Consider the following 27,595-nt stretch of genomic DNA (forward strand, 5'->3'; position numbering starts at 1 on the left):
AAGATAGCCACTGTTTTGGAGGCCAAAACAAATTTGACTGTATATCATATTGCTGCGTTAGAGAAAATAAAAGATAGAAGAGAAAATAAAAGATATAAAAAGAAATATATGAAAAATGGTTTGAGGTTTTGCATATAGAGTTTGGTTCTCAGGAGAGGGTATAAATAGTATTCTGAATAAGACCATTGGATTTCGAAATATTTTTTCTGTCATATGATACTTTCTCTGTCAATACAATTAAAGCGGTTGTTGCAATTCTAGACAAAAAAAGCTGTGCTCGAACTCACGTGCACTATTTAGTCTTAATAGTCTCACAAATGTTCATTTTTAGGGCGAGACAATAGCGCTAGAAAATTAACAGGAAGCAAAATGAATCAGTTCCTTAACCAAATACTAAGTTTAAATGACTTTGGCGTTTTAGACAATGGCTAGCTAGATTAAATATGCTTGTGTATACATGCGGCATATAGTATGCGGTAAACATAATGTAATTCAGTGTAATATAAGAAAAGGCCCATAAAGCAAACTGTGATTTTGTTTTAGAAACGGCATATGTACGGGTTAAAAACAAGCCGAATCCATGTATTATTCATTGCTTGTATGTCATCAACCAGTAATTTTAATTTTTTGAAGTACCCTCGTTCATTTCAGCTTGTTCGAACGGAACTTATGGCGAAAACTGTTCCAGCAATTGTAGTTCGTTCTGTGTTGATGGATTGTGCGACCACATCACCGGGGTTTGCAATGGAGGTTGTTCGTCTGGATATGACTACCATACGGATCCACAGTGCAATTACCGTAAGTATAAATCTTCCTATGCGCATCCCTTTTAAACCCCATCGGTAAAATCGTTTATGTTTAATTTTTTATAATTTGTTGATCATAACAATATATTTCCTTAAAACGAACGGTGTGTTTTAAATAATTATTTTCTTTGTATTTCATAGCATGTAAAGATGAAACCTATGGCGCAAATTGTTCACATGTTTGTGGAAATTGTCGGAACGGCATAGCATGCGAAAAGGACACCGGTCAATGTGCAAACGGATGTGACTTGGGGTTTACTGGAAGCATTTGTAAAGACCGTATGTTATTGTTTATTTTTTCATTATGCATATATATGCTTCATTTTTAAAATCCCAATGAAATAAACTTTGAAAATACCTTATTTGGAGTACAGCATTCAAAGAACCAATTTTAAGCAATATTATTAATTTCTCATTCCTCAGCTTGCAAGAAAGGCTTCTTCGGATACAACTGTTCTTCGCCATGTCATTGCAATGGCTCTGATTTCGTGTGTGATACTCGCTATGGGAATTGCTCCAGTGGTTGTTCATTCGGATATGGAGGACTCAACTGCAGTATAGGTGTGTACATTAATAAAAAATATTGGCGAAGTGATATAAATCGTTTTAAGTATGTCTTGTTGTTTGTTAATATCTGTAATGATGTGTTTTATGAGTATTTATTGACGGAAGTATTTACTTTCAGATTTGGATATCATATCAAGTGGTAGTGTGAAGCCGTTTGCTAATCAGTCTAGTCAATTTTTAGACTGCAGCCCTGAAAAGGCTATTGATGGTCTACTTTACATTAGCGAGGTCAGAATATGCGATGTTTGCAGTGTTACGTCTGGAAACGAACCACCAGAATGGCAGCTGAATTTAGGACGGCAAGTCCTTATGCAGGGATACAGAATATATGGCCAAACGGATGGTAAGCCTCAATAATATATTACTATCCAATATAAAGGTCGAAGAATTACTTTGAAGTTAGATAATAATAATTAATAATAACAACAATAATAATAATAATAATAATAATAATAATAATAATAATAATAATAATAATCATCATCCAGAAGAGGCAGGAGAAAGCAGCAACTTAGATGTCTACGTGTCAAACGCATCAACATTTAGGGACTTTGTAGAACATGTCGAATCAACCCAACATCATGATGGACATATCAACAGATTTTCGGTGCTAAGAATTGTACAGATAATAACGATAAATAGAACACAAGGCAGTACTTTGACAATATGCGAAGTTAAGTTATACTACGGGGGTACGTATATTGAACTAAAACCTGGAAATATTTTATGTTGTTTAAAATACCATATACCACGAATGTGTTTAATCGTTTTTTACATCAAACTGTTTTGTTATTATCACCAGTCAATACATTTTACAGAATGCGAACTTGGCAGTTATGGAGAAGGCTGCATGCGCGATTGTCACTGTGCAAATGGAGCAATATGTGACGGTGTTACAGGTGAATGTGCCTCACTGGAGTGTGAACAGGGATGGACAGGATCATCATGTAACTCCCGTAAGTTTTAATGATACCACTGAGTACTGATATAACAAATACAAAGAAATCGCTTGTAATTGTTTTAATATATTACCTGAACAGACATACAAGACATTGACATACTCGTAGATTTAAAGGGATAAAATCTTTAAAAAAGTTTAAAAATAACATTGCAGAAATGTCATAGCCTGTGGCATAAGGTCGAAAAGGTTTCTTCAATTTTTCGGAGATTGAATGTGCTTGAAGCATCAATACACCTTTAAGATATACTTAAAAACTGTTATGTCACTTAATCGCAATAGTTGTGTCAGTCAACATAAAGGGTAAGCTTTCGATGTTTTAGCCCTCATTGAAGTTGACAATGAAGAACAGTCCTTTCACTCTGGTGCAGTTGCTGGAGGTGTAATTGGAGCTCTTTGTGTTGTCGCGGCCGTCTGTGGCGTGGCATTTTTCTTCTATAGAAGAAGACCTCGGTAAGCCATTGCTACATCGAATAATGTCAGTAGCCACTGAGTAATTGTTGTGATTCGGCTCAACTTTTTAAATAACAATGACTGACTTGTCACGAGTATATTTTGATTCTTTCAGAAAACCGCAAGCAAACGAATCAAGTAAAACGTACGAAAATGCTGAGTTTATTACACCAAAGCAGACACTTCCGTCGAAGCACATATCTTCCAAAACATCAGAAAGTAAGTGATTATCCAAATTTAATTGTTGGTAAAACATTACATTTCTAAGAGAAACCTTCAAAATAACAAAAAATTTTTTTAGATTCTTGCAGCCTTTTTACAATGATAACGTTTTACTATTTATTCACCTTTTTAAAATAAACAAAATGTTGTGTACTTCGCATACCTAGTCCTGATATACACACACTGTATACCGTCCCCTCTAAGATTAAACTTATCTTTTCACTTTTGGAAGCATTTTCAAATATGCCTGGGTCAAACTCATTTATCCCACGTCAGACTGTGTTATGTAACAGTTAACACAACAAAAACATATTTCAGTTGCACATAAAACGGACACAGATGTCAATTACTATAAGTTTGAAGATAACATACCTGGCATACAGATTCACAATCTTTGGGATTACATCAGAGACAACAACAAAAAAGGATACCAACTCTTTACTGACGAATTTGCAGTAAGTTTTCAAAACGCCTTATTATGGTTTTGTATGTGTTGATTATATTACTCTTATTATCAATATTTCAATAAGCGATGACATGTGTACGGATGTAATTAAATTCCGATTCCAATTGTGTTATATTATTCGTTTTTCTTCAATATTAAGAAATATACCTTGCAGTTATCAGGTTTGCTGTGTAAATCGTGTGCGTAGGCCAAATCGGCCAATGGTTTAGACTGATTGGTGCATCTGTTCTCATCAGTTGAATATATTGCTACAATTTTAAAATCAAAGGATTGTTATTTACTTAAGAAAAGTGTCACCTTTATCATGTATTTTTAACATATTAGCTGTAATGTTTACATTACTTCTTGCGACTCTTATCCTTCTCAGGTATGTAGAGATAACATATTTAAAACGGATGGAGTATAAATTCACTCAGTGCTAGAGATACTCAAGAGACACACAATATTGTATAAGTTAACATTTGAGAGACCCCAACTCTTATGTAGGAGATCCCAACTAGTATGTAAGTTACCTCAAGAAACCATACAGAGACCACAGCCTTTGATCAACCGATCTTCGGTCTGATATGTAGCTGGAAGAATTTAACAAGCAAACAACCTCTGCATTGCTTTATCTTTCGTGTAGGACATTTAAGACTTTGGGTACTGAAGTTTGTGGATGGTGTAAGCGTTTTCTAGAATTATAAATCTAAAAGAAAATACAACCTGGGGTATGTAAAAAATCGGCATTAGTATCTTTAATTATAAACAGTACCATTAATAATATTAATCTGGCCAACAGAAGCTTCCAACAGGACTTGTTCATAAACACGAAGTGGCTGAAAGAGAAGAATGCAAGGGAAAGAACAGATACAGGGAGATGTATGCATGTAAGTCTAGATTTACAAGAACAAAACATGCAGTTGTTTGATGTAAGATAGAAGGTTGAATATTTAAATAGAAGAACATCGAACTTAATCATCGGCAATTTGAGCATTTGTAAAATGGGTAATTTGAGCATTCACCAAATCATTCAGTCCTAACTTAAAAAGAAAAGAGGAAGATGATGCCTGAAGAATTAAGTAAATGGCTAACTTGTATAACTGATTACCATCCATGAGGGAATTTTCTGAACACTAAAATTAAACATAAAAACAGTATGCTTAGAAATTACTCTTAATTGAACTTTAGCAATAAGTTATTAGTATGTGAGATAATACGAACATATAGCCACATATATCTTTCGTTACACCAGACTACATCCTAAATTTATCATAAAAAGGTTTTTGGAAGAATTCTCGTCTAAGCTGAAAGTAGTTTATTTTTGAAAAGAACTTCGTCCCAGACACAAACAAGTACTTTTCAAGTGACTTCACTGTCTGTCACGCATGCGTTTTCTTCTTTTGTTTAGATGACCACTCCCGCGTGCCGTTACAAAAGGAAAAGAATGACGACTGCGATTACATTAATGCGAGCTACATAGACGTAAGCAAATTCATTTATCTTAAATAACATAACAAATACAATGATTCTTGTTTAACACATGTAAAACATTCCTACTAGAAGGCATCCTGCAGTTACTGATAAAGTTTATTTTTCTGTTTTGTCTTGACAGGGTTACGGTAAAGCTCGAAAGTTTATCGCTTCTCAAGGTAACTCATGAACACCATTTTGTCTATGATATAATATCAATTGTAACCAAATTTACAGTACAGAACAGTTACTTTTCTACTTTTTTGTGAGAAAAAAAAAACGAAATTTTCGATATATGTTCATATTACAATACATTTTTCTATACAGTTAACTTTGCAACACATGACTGTTAAAAAGGTAATGTATCAATGGTTCAATGCAAACCTCTTTTTATGAATTCTTTTCTGAAGGTCCAACCAAAAACATGATCGACGATTTCTGGCGAATGGTCTGGCAAGAAAATGCTGAAAAGATTGTAATGCTTACCAATCTAATTGAAATGGCGACGGTAATATCAACTTGAATAATAATCTTTGCTTATCTATGATTGTGTAACTTGTTTTCTATGATTTGTTATTGTTTTATTTGGCCTGGCGACTTTACTTAATATAATAGCACACCATTGGCATTTTCTTAAGATATTACTATCATGTGATATGTCAATATTAATATGAACGTTTAAACCGCGATCAATATAAAATAATATTTTCAAACATTTTTATCATTATATCAAATATGTTTAACCTATTTTTGGATACCCTTTAAAGAATATACTAGTATTTGCCATTCTAAACATGTTAAACTATGTGTGGCGTCATTATGTTTGGAATCACAGCAACTTTTCTTTAATTTATACGCTGATATGAGGTAATTTCGTATTTACAATCATCTAGTTTGGCTTGCTTAAATACTATTTTACCATATTGCAATGCCAAAAATAATTATATGTTACAAATTGCCTAAATTGTATCAGGTAAAGTGCCTTCGATACTGGCCAGAAATGGGCCAAACCTGCTCCTTCGCTGGAATCGACATATCCATAACTGATGTGAAAAAGTTTCGAGATTATGAAATAAGAACATTGATTGCCAAAAAGGTTTGTTTCTATATTTGAAATAGTGCATATATCAAATTCTTAGTTATTGTCACCAAATGTTTACTCACATGAATTTAATTTTGTGAATGGTTTCAGTGACCGTTATGATGTTTAATATTTTTCCAGGCACAAAGTGAATTCAGGCAAATTCAACAGTATCATTTCAAGGCCTGGCCCGATAAAGATGTCCCTGACAATGGATGGTGCATTGTTGAGTTTCTGAATGCTGTTGAAACACAGTCTACAAATGATCCAATTATAGTACACTGCAGGTAGATATAAGTTCCATAGTATTTAAATAACTCAAACTCAAAGTGAGATATATTATTTAAATAACTTACACTCAAAGTGAGATTTATATCATTTGTTTTATTATATGTTTAATAGAAAGACCTTGAACTTACCTTTAAAATGTATTCTCTTTTGAAATTATTTGAATTTATTTTCATAGTGCCGGTGTGGGACGGACAGGCACGTTTATTGCTCTTGACAACCTCGTAGATCAAGCAAAGACCGAAAACTGTGTTAGACCTTTGCAAATGGTAGAAGCTCTGAGGCGGCAGCGAGTCAACATGGTTCAGACCAAGGTTATGCGTACAGGCCTGTACCTGAAGTTTTTTCGTAATATGAATGTGTACATGCTTCGAATACTATTTGCATAGAGGACGAATTTAACTGCCATCTGACGTAATATTTAAATTTACCTCGAAGACACATGGGGGCGTCCTGAACGTTTGAGATACCCGATACTTAAGAAACCCCAGGATCTAATTTTATACTTGTTCGAAAGTCCATGTTTTGTAAACATATTCTTACTTTTCAGGATCAGTATATTTACTTGCACGAGGCGCTTGCCGAAGCTCTGCTGATGGGCACTGATCACGTCTGGCATAGACAGTTTGAAGAGGTTCATCCCTTCATGATAGAAAGGGAAACGGGAGAGAAACAGTCACGGCTAGTTAAACAGTTTCTGGTAAGATGATGTAACAACTAAGTAAACAATGCCGATATATTGTTTTATGTATCAGTTTTCAGAGAGTACTTGTTAAAAACCAGTGTTTTATTTGTTCGGTTCCTTGTTTTTTATTAGTTTAGTTCTTGTACGTTAGCTGGATATTCCTTTTTTGTTAGTTACCAGTACCGTATTATTTTATTGTTGTGTTGTTAATTATAATTTTATATCATTGTTTAAGTTATACATATATATTGATTACAGTTGATTGAAAAAAGTCTTACCAATGCGGTCCAGCAGGTCCAGAATGGGCCAGAATATGGAAACATGGAAACAATTCTTTCAGAAAGTTAGAATTACAAATAGTGCAATTTGTTATATATGTGCTCTGTCTACCCTGAAATCTTTTTAAATATATAAAACAAAATAAAATGACCCGTTTGAACAGTTGTTGAACGCAATTATATCATCTATAACCGTTGCTCCTTAATTGTAGTCGACGCATACTGCCCGAAATTGAAGAAACTTTGTTCAAACTTTACACAACAGCTCGGCACAATCTTGTTACCAGTAAGTATTCAGCGAATGACCCGCTTAAACCGTATGCAAAATTTTCATATCAATTTTAATGCAATCGAACTGTGCTATATAAAGTTGACGTTGACTCATTTAATGAATTTGTTTTTTGCATAAACATGTATATTCCAATGCAAATGACATGTAGTATTATTTAGTAATTTATCTCATTTCCATTCAATTTATTACTCAAAGAATTTTGCCAAAACATTGAATGCAGAATTGGTAAAAATACATATACCACTTCCCATTCCACTAGTCCATTTGTTCGGGTATTACAAGTATCGGATGCCTTGCTATTTGGAATGTGAATATTTTAGAACTTTTCCGGAAAGAACACGTTCTTGATGTGTAAATCACCATGTAGAGAGCAGTTGGACGAGTTTTGGTCTCTTGTAGAAGAGCAGCACGTGATCACCGTCATAATGCTGACCTCTACTTCCAGCCGAGCACACGAGGTATAGTAAATGAATGATATAATGTACCAAACGACCTGTTTGGTGTCTCCTAGGCCTAAACCTTGTGACTCTGAACACGGTTCTCGATGATAGTTTGGCCATTTTTAGAACGTTATAAGCACACAACCGATAACGTTAATTGTCTATTTTAAATTAAAACTCATTTTGTTTGGTTTGTATCTTAGACCTGTGTGTACATGGGCGGAAATGGAGATGGGAAAGTTGGAAGGTATTCCGTTAACTTCATACAAGAACGGAAGACCAAAACATTTAATGAAAGGAGCTTTTCATTTCGGGACGAGAACAATGAGGTGATAATGCTATGTAAACTTGTAGTGAAAAAGATCACCATAATATATAGGTGTATACTTATTTCGAGCGCTTTAACACTATTCTTTATAAGTAAACATTTGTATTTAATTGAATTTTATAATGGAAAATATAAATGTACATTTTGAATTTACATATCCATTTAAGGACGAAGAATATCTGACAACAATAAAACAGTTTCAAGTCAGCGGTTGGACTGAAAACGAACCACTCCCGCCAATACAAAACATGTTGGACTGCCTCGATGCTGTCAGAAAGTGGCAGCCGCACCTAGCCGAAAACAGACCTGTTTTGATTCACTGCGAGTAGGTACCTTATTAAAGCGGTCGAATATGGTTTTCGATTGAGTTCATATTTCAATTTCTTTCATTCAATTCATGTGTGCTCTCGTTTTAATTATTGGTAGTACTGAAATGATATTTTTGAAATTGGACATGTCTTTTGAAATTAATCCTGGTAATCATAGAACAAAAAACATATGTTTAAAACACATTTTGATGAACCAGCTTAATACCAACATATAATCTTATAACAAGGATGGGACATGAGCGGAGTGGATTGACCGCAGTACTTTTGAATGAGCTTCATCGCATGGAAAAGACACGAGGTCAGATAAACATCGTGGAAACTGTGAAGACAATGAAACAGAGAAACAGAGACATCATACCTAATACTGTGAGTAGCATTTATATATAACATGTTTGCATTAGGTTTATAAATGTTTGTTTTTGTCAACAAGTTTCCAAGATAATATATGTGTCAGGGACAGTGTCAAGGAACTTATCTTAATTCAACAGTTTCGGTAGTTGACTTGCTCATTCTAAGCATGAAAAATCTGTAAATTGTTTCTTATATGGTTCTCACCACCTTTAAAGTCTTTGTAACTCTTTTGACCTTTGACTTTTTTCAGGTCCAATACAAATTCATCTACGATTCACTTTTGGAACATGCCAGGAACATAACGGACTATGAGAACGTTTAAAGAAAACCTGCTAAAGTTCTTAAAATTGACAATGTCCTAGTACTGTGGTATCCGAGAAAAAATACGTTTTTTATCGAATTTATTATCAAAACAACACAGATCATACTTACGCTACAACCCCATTGCTTCCTTGAAAATTATAAACGTGAGTGCGTGTGTGTACGTGTGTGTTTTAGTATAAATAATCAGTTATTATTCTAACGCATAGCTTGTTTTGGTAATGAAAATCTTAGAACGCATTTCAAAATGCTAATTATATGACATAATTATAATTGTTTCACATTTGTAATCGTAATTTAATTTTGTTTATTTGTTTTTGAATGGCTAGCTTAGCCGAAGCTGGATACATGTTTTGTTCTATTGCATGGTTAGTCGCAAGTTTAGAAATCTTATCATGCTAATCAAAATGCTAGCTATATGACCTATACATGAATGTTTCCCGTTTGTCAAAGTGACGTATTGCATTTTTGTTCATGTGTTGTTGTTTTTGTATGGATGGTCTACACAAAGCTAGATACTTGTTTGATGATAGTTACTTGAGACAAAGAAACCATTTACGTATTATGTTTACAGAAAGATGAGACTGTTACACATTTGTTTGTGCTATACTTATAATCAGATTTTATGTATATGTGTTATATGTCTTGGAATTGGCTTTTGTTATTTATACATACACGGAACACAACATATACGTAGAATACGTTATTGCGTACATAATAAATACATTATTCAAAGAATCTACTTAAACGAACATATTTCAAGTGCACTACTAGTATCGCATTTTTGTGATGTAATTGATGTCTTGTACCGCTCGCTGACCTGTTAAATGTTAAAATACTACTGTAATGCAGAGATCTTTTACATTTGTTCTGAAATAATTTTTGCATGTGATTTCCCCGCAAACTTTTGCGACGATTTGTCAATAAAAATTCGAACGCAGTCTCTGTTTCATTGTATAAATGGTTATGCTCAGCTGCTAATATTGCTGTTAAATCCCTCAGTATGATATGAAAGAAGGTTGGAGCCGCCATATTGAAGATAATTGAGGTCAACTTCCAGAACAACAAGAAAACGAATGCAACATACGACATTAGAGCTGAATAATATTCGTATACAAGTATTTGGTCACTGATCACTGTCTAAAAGAAAACAAAAACATTGAATAGTAAACAAGTCATACATTTGGATTATGGAAATTGTCTAAGAAGTTGTATCAATGCCCATATTGTGTTTGTTTTTTAATTATATTTATATTTAAACCTTAAGAAAAATGGCAAACACTATTGTCGAGAACCCCAATATGGACAACCAATTGGTACAAAGCACGTCTAATGAATGTTTAACACTCCCTTTTCAGCAATCAACTACATGGTAATATAATTGGTAGGTATTGACACCCATAAAATATGTCCCAGGTTTCTTGGGTAAAATCAAACTATACAGATACCATGCCATGCATATATTGGTTTCTACTATCCATGTTTAGGGTCAGCTTCACAAGGACTAAACATGTTACTACATATCAAGTGTTAAAAGGCCTATCAAAACAGCTGTACTACTTTCAAATGCTAGTAAAATTATCATTGCCCCTGAACTTTGAACAACTGAATGTGTATAGATAACGACTCATGAAAGACCATATACATAACAAATGGAGGATTTTCTTGCATGAAATGAGAAAAAATACAAATCACGTTTTCAACTGAAAATTCTAAGCTCTTGATCTAAAGTGTGATAAGATTTATAGATAAAACCTATTTTAAGAACGAATACATGTGTCTAACACACTCATTAAAATCACCAAAACCACAGTGTACGGTACCAATAATTCGCCCACTTCAGACTTCTATTTTCTTAAACAAATACCACAAATGTTCCCGACTAACATCAATATATATCATTTATTTCTACTTTCAATAAATCTGGGCATTCGTCTCGGTTTTAAAGAGTATCTCGGGATGAAATATTTTCCATTTTGTTGAGTGGTAAAATCTAGATAATCATCCGCTGGAAGATATATGGTGCAACCTGGTGCAATTTCAATATTGAAGCTAATTTTCTTATTTTCAGGGGAAAATAATTTTTCTTTGCTTGAAGATTCATTTCGACACAAACTTAATTTGTATAAAAAAAAAACGCGGGCGACTAGTTGGTACGGGCGAAAAAGTGCTTCCTAACTAGTGTATCAATTGCATAACTTTGCTCCTTTGAAAGTATGCTGGACAAAATGGACTATGATTAAAATGAACTTTTAGCAATCATTGTGTTCATATGAACTTACATCAAATTATGAAAAAAAGTTGGACACGTTCATTGACACAAATCTGGTAAAGTACATAAAGAACAGAAATGTTATATAATAAATATATAAGACATTGGTAAAATGTAAGCCATGGTTAAAAGTGTAGGCATATGAACAAAAATAACAGAAAACTAGTAATTCATTAAATTTGTCTCTCAACTCAGCTCAACTGACAGCCTTTTGTGGCTTTTAAACGATACCGGTTATACTGTTTATGTTTCCATCCATGTATTCAGTAAGTATACAACAAATATCATAGGTGTATGTAAGCCCTATCTGAACTTACACAGCGGATATAATTTCATTTTGCATGCGTAGCATTGGTAGGTATAGAAATAAATATTTCCTTGCACACCACACCAGCATTTCGGGTAAATTTGATCGTGTCCGGCACCTCATGACAAATGAACCTCCCGCAACGTATGCCATTTATTATTTTTTTAACTGTCAATTTATTAAAAAATAAATATGATCAATTCAATAGAGCGCGATTTGATCTCTAAAATGTAAAAAAAAGTATTATTTGCAAACAAATGTCGTAGGGAAACTTTAGTAGAGTGCTATTTTTTTAATTTGACATAAAGAATAAGTGCAATATAAATTTAAAAGTCTTTATAAACACAATTTCTGGTAAACATAAGACGTCAATATATCCCTGAATTACTGCGTGTCATTGTGCCCGTATCAACGTCGTGTACAAGGTATTTTTGTTAAATTTATAAACTTATTAGGGATGCAATCGAATAGCAAAATTGATATTCGAATATTCGGTAAATCTTTCGATCGAATATTCGAATATTCGATATTAACCAAAATGAATATTTAAGAAATGTCGTAAACTATTGTTATTATTTGCTACAGTTAAAGCCGTGCCTTTGTAATAACCGATTCACGCGACGGAACCTGATTTTCCCTAAATTTAGACTCTGAAATTCCCCATTTACAGAAAATAAATCGAACGAAAAACAATAGAGTTTGAGACAAACAAAAATCCAAAATAATTTAAATTCCACAACATTCATATTTGTAAACAAGGCCATGATCGTAAATTCCCGGTTGAATGTCGTGAAACACCAACGGATGGTTGCGCAGCCTCGTTCTGGGATTGATCTCTACTGAACCAATATACGTGGAAAAACCAAACCTACACGGGAATAAGTTAAATAATAAAACGAAAATAACCCTGAATATTTTACTCATCTATTGTACAACAATGTCCTAAAACGCGTTTCCATACAGTTACATTTCAAAGCACGGACGTTATATTGAAACATGAAAAATAGTTAAGAGCACATGACTAACACATGTCATTCATATCATTACGGCGTTTTCAGCAATATTGCACAGCTTAATTGGCAGCCATGACACCACTTTGGTGGCTGATTCCGTTTATCCTTTATTGGCATGGTCATTAAAATTTACCGAAAATAATTGAAATTTGTTTGATGTCACTTGTCTAATAGCCAATTTTCGTAAAATTACGGGTATTGTTTATAGTCCCGACGAATTGTCCCTAACTAGCATAATTATGACGCGTGTATAGTGTCATCACGTTCACGCCTCTGGCATTAGGGATCAATCGTTGTAAAAACAAGACAAGCGAATATTTACAAGAGAGTTGTAGTCAAAAAGTTTAAAAAGAAATCAAGCCAAAAACATCGAAACAACGTTCGATCGAATATTCGAATATTCGAATGTTCGTTTGCATCCCTAAAACTTATATATTGCATGTACGCTGAGTGGCCTCGGCTTAGTGTTCGTCCCCGGCATCACACATTTGTACTCGCTCTCTAGCTTAACCTTGGCTAATGCATGAGGCCAATTGATTAAAATGGCGTTAAAGCAAACGTCATTATTCAACATTTTCAGTTTTGTATTGCTCAGAAACAGTCATGATCTATAGCATATCTTATACAGTTCGAGACTGTTTTAGTTGTATGTGCTGTTATTAAATATTAATGAGCATATCATAAATTATTTCACAACGAAAATGTAAACAGGGTTGTTTACTTTTACAAAGTTCTAAACAGCCGGTCCAATTTCAATATGGTTACAATGTGTGTACTCTAGCTCGACCAAGTTGGATCAAAAGTCAGATCGAACTTTTTATGATTGAATTGGAGCCCGTCAAGTTTCAATATTTGTCAAAATTGAGAAAAAAATACGCTCGTTAACTTAAGCATTTTCCAAACATCCAGAAAAGGGATTACATGCCACCATGATCATCATTTTGACGCATAAAAATACTCATACTATGAGAACTAGTTGTCATCTAAGTACATTTCTCGGTTTCCCAAACTCTCGTTTACAAGTTAGTGAATAATGGTTGTTGAGAATATTGTCTGATACGGGGACAACATGACCTATCCAATTACGTTTAAAATAGTCTCAAATGAAATAAAAACCGCAACACTGACTGCGCTCTAATGCCTTTGATATTTAAGACAATTGCTTATAAACGTTATTTAACACGTTCGTATTGATAACCGCCTGTTACGGTTTAAGAAACGCATTTATCCAGAACTTTGAAGTATATCATAAAAGCAAAATTATGCTCTGCACTTCTGGATATAATGTTTAACATTACCGTACTTTTTTACAAAAATGCGTGCTGAATGATGCTCAGAATCACAAATACTTCTTCGGACTCCACACACTTTGACAAGCCCAATAGCGTCCATAACCCGATAATGACATAAACCCCGCAATTCATTCCTTAAATAAACGTCTCATATAGTCTGTGAACAGTAAACTCATGGCGATCAATGTCCTATGTTTTACCATGAGCAAGTACTACTATGCAATTATGTCTGTGTTGCTCTTTAGTCACGTGAGTTGGAGAAAACCGAGTGTGGTCTGCACAACGGTGACAATAAAGCAGACGATTCCTACTAGGACACTAAGAATGATCATGTTTCGTGCCTTGGAAGCGGCCCTTAAGGAACCCTCGATGTCACCTTCAAATGTCAACTTGTTGGCCTGAAATGAAAACAATGTATATGTTCTCCGTGGTTTTGAAGATATTTATCAGTGTAACACGCATATAAGTTTATTTGTTTGGGATTATTTATGTAAATTAAAGTAAACGTTTTAAGGTAGCACATCCTGTGCGATCATATATTATTCACAAATACTTTCAAATAAATCATTACTTCTATTTTTAATTAACTTTTTGTACTAACCAAAGCACACACCTTAACACGGTTTGTTTTTTTGCACCGGACCATGAAATGTGTAGACGTCGCAACTAATTTTACAGCTCATACATTTTGTATTAGTTTAAATTACTCTAGAATATTATTGTCAATGCACCTGTAACATGAAATAAATCATGCCGTTTGTGAGGCCACGAGAAATGCCAACAGATTGGTTCAATCACATAACCGGTTAGCTGAAAAAATGGACCAAAAATATGTTTCATTAGTGAGACTAGGACACATACAAACACACTTGTTAGAGTCGGGTACCTACATATGTACCACATTAGCAAGGGGTTTTCACCAATATGTGTACCATTAGTTAGACATTGACGCCTTCACGTATGCCATTAGTGAGAGATTGATGCCTTCAGGTATACCATTAATGAGAGGTGGAAACCTACATGTAGACCATTTGTGACAGATGGACACCTACATTTATACTATTTGTGACAGAGGGACACCTACTTGTATACCCTTAGTGAAAGGTTGACGAATACATGTATTCCATTTGTGAAAGGATGTCGTATTACATATATACCATAACGTTAGAGGCTGACACTTTTAGCTATAGGATACGTGAGTCTTTGACATGTACATGTTTAACATTAGGAAGAGGCGGACGTCCAAATGAATACTATTGCTCCGAGGTGGACACATGCATGTATACAAAAAGTGAGAGATGGACATACTTCATGTTAAGAAGAAGTGAGAGGTGGACACGACAGCATTATGCATTTTTACACAAAAGGAAGGCAATTTCAAAGTAAAAAAGCGTTCTTCTTGTTATTTATACAATGTGTAGTTGCTATGGCGGAAGAAACATGCATGGTGAATCACATTTATCTACGTCACCATAAACACGCAACCCAGGCCAAAGATGCTTGGCAATCGATGAAAGTAATTTCCCAGACAAATTTGACTTTCATATAAGTACGTTTGATTTATAGTTTCAGCAAGAGCTTGTATTGATCGATCCATTTGCATCTTCACAGTGGAACCAAATATGACTTCATCAGAGTAATGTAAGTGCATTCAAAGTACTTTTGTGTCAGCGCGGTGTTTCGAGTGTTAGCAATAAAACCTACTCAAGTGTTGGATGAAGCGAAGAAATGAATTTGGCTAATACACATGTTTAAAACTACTCTGCTACTTTAATAGACAACATATTGAAATGTACCTTACCTGTGCCAATCTAAAATCGACTAACTAACACTAAACGCTTTTTTCTATTTAGTCAGTTTTCAAAACCCAATATATTTAAAAATGTTTATATCACAGCACTCAAATGTTTTAACAAAATGTCATGCTGTGTCTTTTGCATTCTTAATGATTTTGAGGGGTTTCTTCACCGAATTTACCTCGACTATAGCCGTGAGGATATTCGTCCCTCTAAAATGTTGAATATTATTCCAGAACATAAACAAGAAGTATCTCTCTATCTAAAAACGTTTCGTTTCTCCAAAATATTGTAGAAGTTTGAACAAAAGCGGCGTCAAATTTCTATCAAAGTGTATAATGTTGTTAAATTACCTTGCTTCAATTAACATACAGGACAAGAAAGCTCTCAATGCAATGAAAACTGAATTGTTATTATCTACTAGCTCTGTTCTAGAAATGTATAAGGTATTTACAAATGCATGCCAGTATGACGAATATCTGAATATATCACCAAAAAATACCGAAATTATAGTTGTAGATTACGATTATCTGTACATACATTAAGGATACAAACTGGACGACATGCCAGAAATAATATTCCGCGTAATGAACGCTACCTTCAGAGTTGTAACCATTTTGATATTTAAAATGAATACCATGTTTTATGTAAATGCCCATGTTATTTAGTTATTAGACAGAAGTATATAGAGAGTCATTATTATGTTCACTCCTCCGTGTTTAAATATCAACTATTAAACTCTGTCAATAGGTAAACTATGTTAATAGATTTGAGCTTATCAAGCTCTATAAATACATTAATGAATCACTATGTATTCGTACCTGTATTCTTAGCAATGGTACATCATTCTATTCATCCCCTTTTACAAGCTGTGTATTAAGCTGTTACATTACTGCGTTTACATATGTATACCTTATATTTTGTTAATCAGTATTGCATTACGCTTCTGTAAAACAAACATTTGTTCAACTTTAAACTTACCTTGTACATACACTCGACATATTTAAGTGAATAATTATGGGTTTAAACGATGTACGTTAGTATAAGTCTTAATAAAATGTCAGTTCTGTTCTTTTTAATGATTGAAAGAAGAAACTCAGCCTGTGTTATGAGGATGACGAACCGTTTCACTGGCTATATAACTGTTTTGAATCGAAAATTATCAAATATTTGACTTATTTTTTATCTGGGGATATTCATATTCAACTTTTTCCAATTATTAGTAACTGTTACATTGACCTTCACCCTAAGACATGCCTTTTAGCGGCGCGAAAATACGCAGTAATCCGTCGTTTTTTTTAGCTGCCACATGGCGTATATAAGTATTGTCGTAGTTACCTGATTTGCAAAGCAGACAGCAAGAATACCGGTGGGACAAAAGCAGCAAAAGCAAACGATGATCGAAGGAATCATGTAGTCTGGCGGCCTTTGGTTGTTGACCCGGTCTGGGACAGGTTGAGTGGAAACCTGTAAATTATAGCCCTTCTTATTACAATATCGTGTTAATAAGTACTTTTTTTCGGGCCCACTGTGAACATTATTTAGATTTTTTTTTATTTCGTTGCCATTGCAACCATAGTTAGCGTGAGATCCAATTCGTTATCCAACATTGAACATAAATTGCATAAACCTCTAAAGGCGATATCGGTGAATCAAATGTGAACTGATGAACGACGGATTTGCGGCGCATTGGTTCGACTTGTCAAAATATCACACATTGAGCGGGTATAGATCTCTAGCTGTCAATTGACCCTGCTTCCCCCGGGCATTTTTGTAGGGTATGGGTTCAGCAAACGCTTTAGCAAAACGCCACAAAATAAAATATGCTCACGTTCTGATGGAGGCTGCATGAGTAGCGAGCATTTATTTTACGATACCCTTTCTTTTTTTCAAGAGTGTTCTCGCTCTTTATTATTCCATGCATTATGATCGTATTTACTTATTTTATTTGTGCGCAAGTTTGTAACTTATCGTTGTAAAGTGCTATGAAGGTTTATAAATAATTCAAAAATATGAATATAGAGTTTATAACGTAACTAATAACATAACAAAAAATATATATTACACAGATTGCTAACACAAATAAAATTATGTTATATTTGTTTTAAAAGAGGTTTGTCATCAAATTTGAAACCAATGTTTCCTTATTTTCGTAACTTAAAATTACGTTTTGAATATTACAAATTTAATTTTAAAAAGGGGTTAATCTAACAAAAGAAGATGTATTTTATTTTAATTAATAATCATTCAATAATACAAATCTGTTCAACAAAGTTTTAAAATGGCATATAACAGGTAATATTTCATTCATACACCATAAAACGTGAAATGGAGTTTACAAGAACATACATAAACTTATACAAAAAAGGAAAATCTACGCCATATTTTTTCAAGCGGTGATAATACTGTATCAGGTCAGTACACATCCAGGTGTCACAGCGCTGCTGAAACACAGTGTATTTAGTATTTCGGGGCCCGCTGTACCCAACTTCAGAAATCCTGTTAATATGACGATCGAGCAAACAACAACGAACACGCAAAATGGCAAGGCTGTATCATTGGTTTCAGTCGGAATTACTCAGGTTACTATCGCTGGTGCACAACTCGTCATTGCAAAGAAAAATATGATTTAGATTTCCTGCCGCTAACAGACATAAATCCGAAGAGGCATTGGTCCATACACAACTCCAACCTTCTCAAATATGAAACAGGGAAGCCGATCTCACTGAGGTCAATAAAACGGTTTGAATTACTCGGAACAATGTCTCTCAGAAAGCTTAACGAAATATTTAAGGTCAGTTGGTGCTTTTGTCAGTGTTGCATGACATTGATATGGAGCTAACACTGTCCTTTCTGTATGCACATAAAAGATAAACAGCTTGACACGCGAAGGTCATTGTAAGATCTCAAGACACATATGTCCTAGTGCTGCTAACGAAGTATCCTAGAGAAATAAGAAAGACCGTTTTATTTGATACTGGAGATGGCTAGGAGCAGCAACTTTTCTATGGTGGGATGCAACAAGTGCGTTTGTGAGGCAAGGAAATATTGTTCCTATTGAAATCTTAGAACAGAACCAATATCACATTGATATACTGTCTAAACAAGGTCATGAACACAAATGCAATGACGACCTCCTTGAAGGAATCGAACGCTTCGTCAAAATAAACAAAGTTTAAAAAAAAGATTTGACACATTCTGCAAAACGAACCATGGTCATGGCAACATTCTAGACTTTTATAACAGTAATGACATAAGTTTAGTGCAGCCATGTAGGGAATCCCTTGTTCGCCGGGTCAACTTTTAAGTGTACGTCTGACATCACTCCCATGAACATTAACGACGACTTCCAGATGTAGAATGTAGTGATTGGTAAAGGGGGCAAATGGTATCGAATACGAGTGGACTAGTGGTGACTTTGTTCCACACAAAATTGTTGACATATTGCGTACTAGTGAAAATGTGAATTCCATGACTCCATGAAGAAGACGATGGCGAAGTTAATTTTGATTCTATGGTGGACATCTTGTTTGAAGACAAACTTAATTCCGACAAGAGCATGAAGTTCCTATAAGACGAGCATATCTGATTGAAATAAGATAATTTGGCTCCATTGAAGAGAACCGGTGTGTTTTTGTTTTTATTTACGACTATATAAATCTTATACATGTGTAGCCATATTTATTCACGAAAAGTACGCATAAATGGTAAGATGTATGCATGTTATCGTATCTTAGACATATAATGTTAGCAACTGTGAAATTGTTTTAAAATAATGGAAGAAAACTTTAGATGACTCTGTTTCTTTCAAGGGTGGATTTTTTTAGCAATCTTTGTACAGTAATACATATAATAAAGGAATTTTGCATAATTACTGATTTTTTTGTAAACTACTCTCAGGTTAACAACAATTATCGGCTGCAATATTGTATCCGTTATAGAATTTAATTTAGTTTTTTTTATCTAAATTAGATGTCAAGTTATATTTTTGAAATTTGAGGCATTTTATATACAGATTAGTATTTGTGCAAGATATCTCTAAATTGTAGTGTCACTCGCCCTACGCAATTAAACCCTGCATAACATAATAGAGTTTGTATTGAGAAAAGTGGTAAGTCAAATCATATTGTTCTGTCTTTTAGTTTGTTTGTTACGTAGTTTTTTTACTAAGCATCACAATACTTTATATACATATTCATCAGAGTATGTGATTACTTTTTCTTAATAATGTGTGGAGTTCACTTTTTGGCATAATCAAGGATAATTTTACACATACGTCTGCAAGATTACGTCAAATGCTCACTGCTCAAATGCATTATTTGTTTCATATATGAATAAAACAGGTAACATACTTGTCCTTTGATGTGATGTGATAAACATGTGAAGGCATACATGACAGAACATGTATATCTTATTCATAAGTACTGTATGAAGTTATGGCTAAATAGAAAATACTCGAAAAACCGATAAGGATTCTTTTGATGCTTGTTGTTCATCATAAAATATTGACAGTAATGACGTTAAGAAAATTACATAATTCCCGTTACAACTTTATGTAGCCAGCGTTATCGAGGCGCCAGTACTTATTTTGTTTTAATTTAGTTGTTTGTAGCCAAGCTTAAAATAGACATTAACGTCATCCTTTTCCTCGCTATTTCCTCTTTCTTCTACGACTATTCGAAAAAGTAGCCGTCAAAATTTCTCAAACCACAACCCCGCTCACCCTTGCCTTTTAATAGTATGTTTTTAATAGTAAACAAACTATAATTATACTGTTGGTCGTAATGATTACCTGTCTCTCGAATTTGCTCACTTACGATAGTATAATGGTATGATTCTTCTGTTACTTATACTTCTTATTATGTAACAGAATTAAGGCATAAATCGGCCACTTTTATTAAATTTGTGTTTCCTCAATATTTCAGTCAAGATGCCATTGCAAACCTCACCGTCCCACCTGCACGGCTTCAAGTCAACGGCTATTGTGTATCACATTCAAGTGCAGCCGTAAGCCGAGTCCGCACGCCTCCACGAACCGTGGCTGTGGCGGGAACACACGGTGGCGATTTACGTCAAGTCATTACTTGAGAAAAACTGATAATAATACGCATCTAGGCAGTTTAGTGTTGCTGTCTTCAGAGGCCATCTGCTGATGGTGTCTTCTCCACTAACTGGTGCGTCTCTATGGTGACGCTAGGTAGGGTTAATGTTGGTGACCCTTGGTGTTGTTAGGGACGACAGGTTAACTGTACACCGAGTCTCCCGCCATAATCAATCAAGTCGTGCAATTTTCTGCCATCTTACAAATCTATTTAATGTATCTATAAACTACCAGTTGTATAAGTTGTAAAATAAATATTGGTGAATTTCGGTTGTCATAATGTTTATTAACCTTACCAACAGAACCGGGTCTCACGCACACCTGATGCGAAGTGTGTGCTGGTAATTGTGGGTCATGAAACATTTTTATATCTGAAAACATATTACATGTACTTTGATTTCTTACATAATATTTTTAAAATTAAAACAGTTTCCTGTTCTTTTAATGTTATTTAATGGTAGTATTCCAAAAGTGGAAAGTAATGTTCGAAAGTTGAAAAAGATGTAGTTACTAATTTGAAATTGCTGTAGTTTCCATGACCATTTATATTGTTGTGTAGATTGAATCTTACTTCCTGATGAACAACGTCGCGTAAGACACATTTATCTTTCGCAATGTTTGCGTATTTTTCAAGTTGAAATCTACTGGGTAGACAAACACAGTTAGTTTGAAAAAAGTGTCAGTATTTTTATTGACATCCATCACTTGACTTGCACATAATAAATATGCACGCAGTATGTGTTCTAAAAGAACGGACGGGGCAATGAAGCAGAAAAATGCAACAACAAGGAAGACACAGAGCCCGACAGATGAACGTCGGTGATTAAATTGATATATTGAAACGTTTGAAAGAGATAACTACTGCTGAAAATGACAGCGCATTGGCTAAAACGTCTTTGACCGGTTAGTGTTTGAAACTATCACGAGACTTGCAACGTGTTCGAAACAAACATTCTATGCTATCTTTTAATGATCTTCAAATATATATTTAATTTCCATGCAGCAAATATCAGTTTTAAACTACTCCTGTATAAGAAGCTTATCTTGCTTCTAAGAAATCATGCGGACAAACAATAACTGCCTGTATATTCAAGGCATTGATTTAAATTGGCGTCCCGTGTCATAAATTATTTCGAAGCACGAATTTCTCGTCTGGCCATTAAGAATCTTAACAACTGAAAATATTCAGAGAGTTAGCACGAAGTGACAAAATCATTTTAGAAAGCATTAAAACAATGATTTTCCATTTCTTTTAACAATGGAAGATGAACAATTAGCGACTGGGTTCTTGAATTAATTGATATAAATGGCCATACATCAAGAGAGGATGTTACATTTATGAGTAATAAGTCATCTTCTATACGAATTCCAACATATTTTCTCAAATGACAATACGAGTATGTTATAGTTAGTGTTTACTTTTGGTCTCCTCAACGTTACGTTGATCGGTCGTGTGTAATCGGGCGCCGACTTATGTTGCGCAAATGCCTTTATATAAGCCAGTCCACATGCGTGAGCTTCTACATAACTCACTTGAAAAAAACAAGTAATGACGAAATGGATTTTTTACGGTTTGTAATCTGGTTGTGAGAGCTCTTCTTAATACGTCCATTGACGGAGGCATTAGCAATTATCGTGTGCACACATCGTATGATGCTCTCTATACTTGCGTTGACACTCCTGAGCCTAAAGCTACGCGAGTTTCCAGAAATGACCATCAATCTTTAATGTACACAATAAACAGCTGATTCGCTGGGGATACACAGCTGATACGCAGGGTTCCTTCTTCAGGACTACCATGTTCTAACATTAAAACATAAATGTTTCATCTTGATAACAATGATAATAAGCATATGTACAGCAGCACAGGTCATATACATTTCATACATTTCGCAAATTAAAGTTTCTTATTCTACAGTTATGTTATACCACATCATTACCAAATAACGTGTGTATGTTCGATAGGGCAATTTCAACATGTATAATTTTTACGATGAAGCATATTTTTCAAAATATGTCTTTGATTTTTTATCACTACTATTTACAATGTAATTTGTCATTTTTGTCAAAGCTTACAAATGTTTAGCTGAGAGAAGTTTGATCAGAAGATAAAAATCGAAATTCGGCAGAGAATGGAGAGCTGATTCGACAAACGACAATTGAAATTCAAAATAGAAAATATGAGCTTGCTCGAAAACGTAGATCGACCTTATTTTCTTTAGATATTGTTTCGTATATTTGTAACCAGTATCTATACATGCAAAATAATTCAAACTGGTTCCATAACGACTTGTTTATACAGCGTGTAAATCATTATATAAACGTTTAGAAATAGTTCCCCCAAAAAAACGTTTACGTACGACATGCAAGACCGGCGGTGCATACGTCGCCGTCGTTTGGAAGTGGCCAGGGGGATATGGGACCCCGGCGTTGATGTCACGTGACGTGAGAGGAAACGGTCCGGTGGCTTGGGGCAACGGGCAAGTGGGACCTAGGGGTGGCTCGTTCATAGGATCTCGAAGTTGGAGCTGTCGATTTCCATCAGTCGCCTGTTCGTACGTTGGTGGAGATTTGCCAGGAGGCGGCCCTGAAATGGGAGAATGTTCGTGCAAGAGCAGTGCCAAAAATGTAATGAGGAAAGTCTTTAAAAATGTATACTAGTACACTTTTAGCACATAAGTTAAGAGCCTAATTTGCATCTTCTTTCTATTAAAATGAAATTATGAATATCTCTTCACCGGCATGTTTGTATATTAATGAAGCGTTTCGAGCATGTGTTTAATATAAAAAATGCTCCATCTTTCATACAACAGTTTTGGTCCGCGGTATTCAAAGGAACTATACAGCCCTTAGGAGCCTTATTCAACATCTAAGTAAAAAATTAACTTAATAATTAAAAAAAAGTTCAATTCAAAGAAAGTTAGCGATAATTTTACAGCAAATATATGGGAAAAAGTAGGAAAAAGATCAATCATATAGAATTATATAAATACACTTGATGATCAATAGAGAATATCTAAAATATTCATTGTTAAATATTCGAAAATCTTTACCAGCAAGAATGATTTCTGTATGGAAAAAAGAAGATAGCACCTGGCTCTAATTGAAAATAAAAATTCAAAGTGAAACAAATGTCAGCTGCCAAATTTCCCGTTTGCTTTAATTGCTCTGAGGTGGTGTTCACAAATTTCCAGTTTGTTTTTATTGTTCTGTTGTGGCGTTCACACATTACCCGTTTGCTTTTATTGCTCTGTGGTGGTGTTCAAACGTTACCCGTTTGCTTTTATTGTTCGGTGGTGGTGTTCTCACGTTACCCGTTTGCTTTTATTGTTCTGTGGTGGTGTTCACACGTTACCCGTTTGCTTTAATTGTTCTGTGGTGGTGTTCACACGTTGCCCGTTTGCTTGAATTGTTCTGTGGTGGTTTTCACACGTTACCCGTTTGCTTGAATTGTTCTGTGGTGGTATTCACACGTTACCCGTTTGTTTTTATTGTTCTGTGGTGGTGTTCACACTTTACCCGTTTGCTTTTATTGTTCTGTGGTGGTGTTCACACGTTACCCTTTTGCTTTTATTGTTGTGTGGTGGTGTTCACACGTTACCCGTTTGCTTTATTTGTGCTGTGGTGGTTTTCACACGTTACCCGTTTGCTTGAATTGTTCTGTGGTGGTATTCACACGTTACCCGTTTGTTTTTATTGTTCTGTGGTGGTGTTCACACGTTACCCGTTTGCTTTAATTGTTCTTTGGTGGTGTTTACAGCTTACCCTTTTGCTTGAATTGTTCTGTGGTGGTGTTCACAGTTTACCCGTTCCCTTTTCCATGTTCACATCGAAATATTAACGAACACCATTGATATATATATATATATATATATATATATACATCGAATGGAACTAACATTTAAGAAGTGGCAACATTCAATTTAGTTTTATGTTATATTTAAATTACATGCTAATAACTACCTGCTTTTTCGCTCCTCGTGATGTTATCTCTGTCAGCTCCGGTCATAATTGCCTGTTAACCTGCACCATGACCGTCGATATTCCGTTCTGATCCATGAATTTCCACAGACGCTACGCAGTGATTATGGTTTCGATAAATGCCAATAACTGTTCGCAGAGTACGTTTCTAAAGCATATATTATAGCGTTGTCGGACCCACTCTAGTATTCCAATATTTCTATTCATCATAACCTTATGAATATATTTGGTACCGAGGATGCACTTACAGTCCATTCAACTATATATATAAATCTACAGTGACATAGAGATGTAAAATGACATATTTCTCACGAACATTTCCCTTCAAACCCGATCTAGGAAGTTTGTTCGTTCCATCACCGTACAGAGTCTTACCGGGGAGTTTTTGACCGCACCTCGTTTATGAATATACCATAAATTAAAGCTGCATTATCCATTTTGTTAAGGACATATTGTTGTTGTTTTTTCTGTTTTTTTAATACCACGCAATATTGACTTTTGGTCGCAGCCCAGTAATTTTAACCTTCCTTGTGGGAAAATTAATGGAGAGACATGGTGAGAGTGGCAGCAAGACCAGCATTGAGGAGACTGGCGGGACGATCGAATGACCGAACAACTTTGAGCTCGACTTTGTATATAGACCACTTACAAATATTCTGTGATGAGACAATGAAAATAAAATGGGAAATTGGCATTTTGTGGTTTCAATTTACAAACTGTTTTTGCGATACGATGATTAGACCTCAAACCTGAAGTCATGGTCTCGTGATGGTCAAGTTCACGAAAAAACTTTCGGGCCCATTTGAAAAAGAAACTGACCATTTTTTGGATCGTGGGCCATACAACAATGCTTGATGGATAGGCTTTAAATCTTTAGATATTTTCGGTTAAATTGAAGTCGGAAGAAAATGGTCATGGTAGAGAGCAGACACCTTTGTTGCAATCGTTTGAAATGGCGCTTTAGTTTAACCAAAAAATGGTGTTAGATTGCAATCGGACAAAGTAAATGTCTCGATACTACCTCAATTGATGCAGCATTTTGTGTTTGTTTGTTTTTTCTCCTATATTCATTGTAAGACATCAAAGACACTGGGTCACATGTAAGAACTACTGAGCAACTGTCAGAACCAAAGATCTTTATCGAATAAAGAAGACCCAATATTTATATTCGCAATTCATTTTCTGTACGATAAACTTGTCGTTCATTTTGCATGATCCGGTCGACCTTTCGTGACCTCTGTAAGCAAATGTTTGCAAATTAGACCTGAATATGCATATATAAAATAAGAATTAAATAATAACGACAGTTTTCTTAATAAACGCGAAATGAAACCAAAATCATTTCTTTCACAAAATTAAAAATATGAAATTGGAAATGCAAATCTTAGGTTTGATTCTGATTTGTTCGTGCTGTCATGCAGTATGAATGCTCGCTCGCCATTTTGCATATCTTAAAAAAGCGCTAGTGTTTCGGGTTATATTTGAAAGTGAAGACAAACATTTCATACATTTATCATCGGACAAGGATTTTGTGAGATTTTGATGTCCGTGACTTTGACCTTTAATAGACTGACGTCTCGCCAAAAATAGGAAACTTGACCAGGGCAAACTGTCATTGAATGTTCATGCTTGTAGTTCAAGCGTTCTTGAGTGATTATTGATGGCCCAAAATTATTTTACAAACTGTTGACCGTGACCTCCCACTTTGAAACCGTCCCCAAAAACAATAGGGAACATCTTTTGGTCAAACTGACATTTACGTGTCATGAACGCATATGCAACCGTTCTGGAGTTTGGTGCAGAACATGTGTACATAGATTCATGACTGTGACCAATAGACGTTCTGAGGTAAAAACAACATGAGTCATCTACTGTTCAATTCACCTACCACTAAAGTTTCATGGTCCTAGGTCTAATTGTTCTTGAGTTATTTGTTGACCAAGTTTTGATAAGACTGTTGACCTTCACGGTTGACCTACTGACCTCAAAAGCAATAATGATTATCTACGCAGCCTTGCACTGAAGTTTCATTGTCATTTGTCAACCTGTTATGTAGATTTTTTGCGCAGACAAAAGTTGTGTGGACAAGATTTGATCTGCAGACCGACCGACCGACTAACCATCAATGAAAATATTCAATACCATTTACTGAGCCAGCATTTTCTAAATACGCAAACAGTTACACATTGATAATCATACTTGTACAGTCACGAAGATTCATAAAAAAAGCACAATTACATTTGTAATTTGAGCATACATTGAAAAATATGTTTATATGTTCGATTAAAGTTCAAGAACCACTCAGCGATACTTCATCAAAATTCGTGAGGGGAGATCACTGCGTGGGAGTCATTGTATGTAAAATTGATTGTGTGTGACCGTGAACAAATTTCCTACTGTGACGTCACGCCGGAAGTGACTTCAAGTATCAAGCAGAAAATTTCCCTAGTTACTCTATTGTGACAACGAAACCAAGACTTGTTAACAAGCTCTTACAAATTTTCAGAAATTTAACT

General features: G+C 34.8%; 1 protein-coding gene across 1 annotated transcript; it reads left to right on the top strand.

Moving 5' to 3' along the window:
- The first annotated feature begins 1,872 nt into the window (after positions 1–1,872).
- Positions 1,873–10,208, top strand: LOC128227229 (receptor-type tyrosine-protein phosphatase epsilon-like). The gene is made up of 20 exons (XM_052937536.1): positions 1,873–1,980; positions 2,192–2,329; positions 2,655–2,784; positions 2,900–3,003; positions 3,325–3,461; positions 4,254–4,341; positions 4,863–4,936; positions 5,067–5,103; positions 5,335–5,432; positions 5,898–6,020; positions 6,147–6,292; positions 6,472–6,607; positions 6,844–6,993; positions 7,237–7,321; positions 7,469–7,542; positions 7,869–8,006; positions 8,192–8,317; positions 8,484–8,641; positions 8,873–9,011; positions 9,247–10,208. Exons 2-20 carry the CDS (start codon positions 2,224–2,226, stop codon positions 9,316–9,318), a joined length of 2,121 nt encoding a protein of 706 aa, XP_052793496.1. The 5' UTR covers positions 1,873–1,980; positions 2,192–2,223; the 3' UTR covers positions 9,319–10,208.
- The last annotated feature ends 17,387 nt before the right edge of the window (positions 10,209–27,595 follow it).

This window comes from Mya arenaria, chromosome 3 (assembly GCF_026914265.1).
Source record: "Mya arenaria isolate MELC-2E11 chromosome 3, ASM2691426v1".
NCBI lineage: Eukaryota > Metazoa > Mollusca > Bivalvia > Myida > Myidae > Mya > Mya arenaria.

Bases quoted from the DNA above. Each gene is read 5' to 3' on its own strand.
- LOC128227229 (XM_052937536.1), top strand. From the start codon at position 2,224: ATGCGCGATTGTCACTGTGCAAATGGAGCAATATGTGACGGTGTTACA. The intron at 3,004-3,324 runs GTAAGTGATTAT...AACATATTTCAG, and splicing joins ATCTTCCAAAACATCAGAAA to TTGCACATAAAACGGACACA. The intron at 5,104-5,334 runs GTAACTCATGAA...TCTTTTCTGAAG, and splicing joins AAAGTTTATCGCTTCTCAAG to GTCCAACCAAAAACATGATC.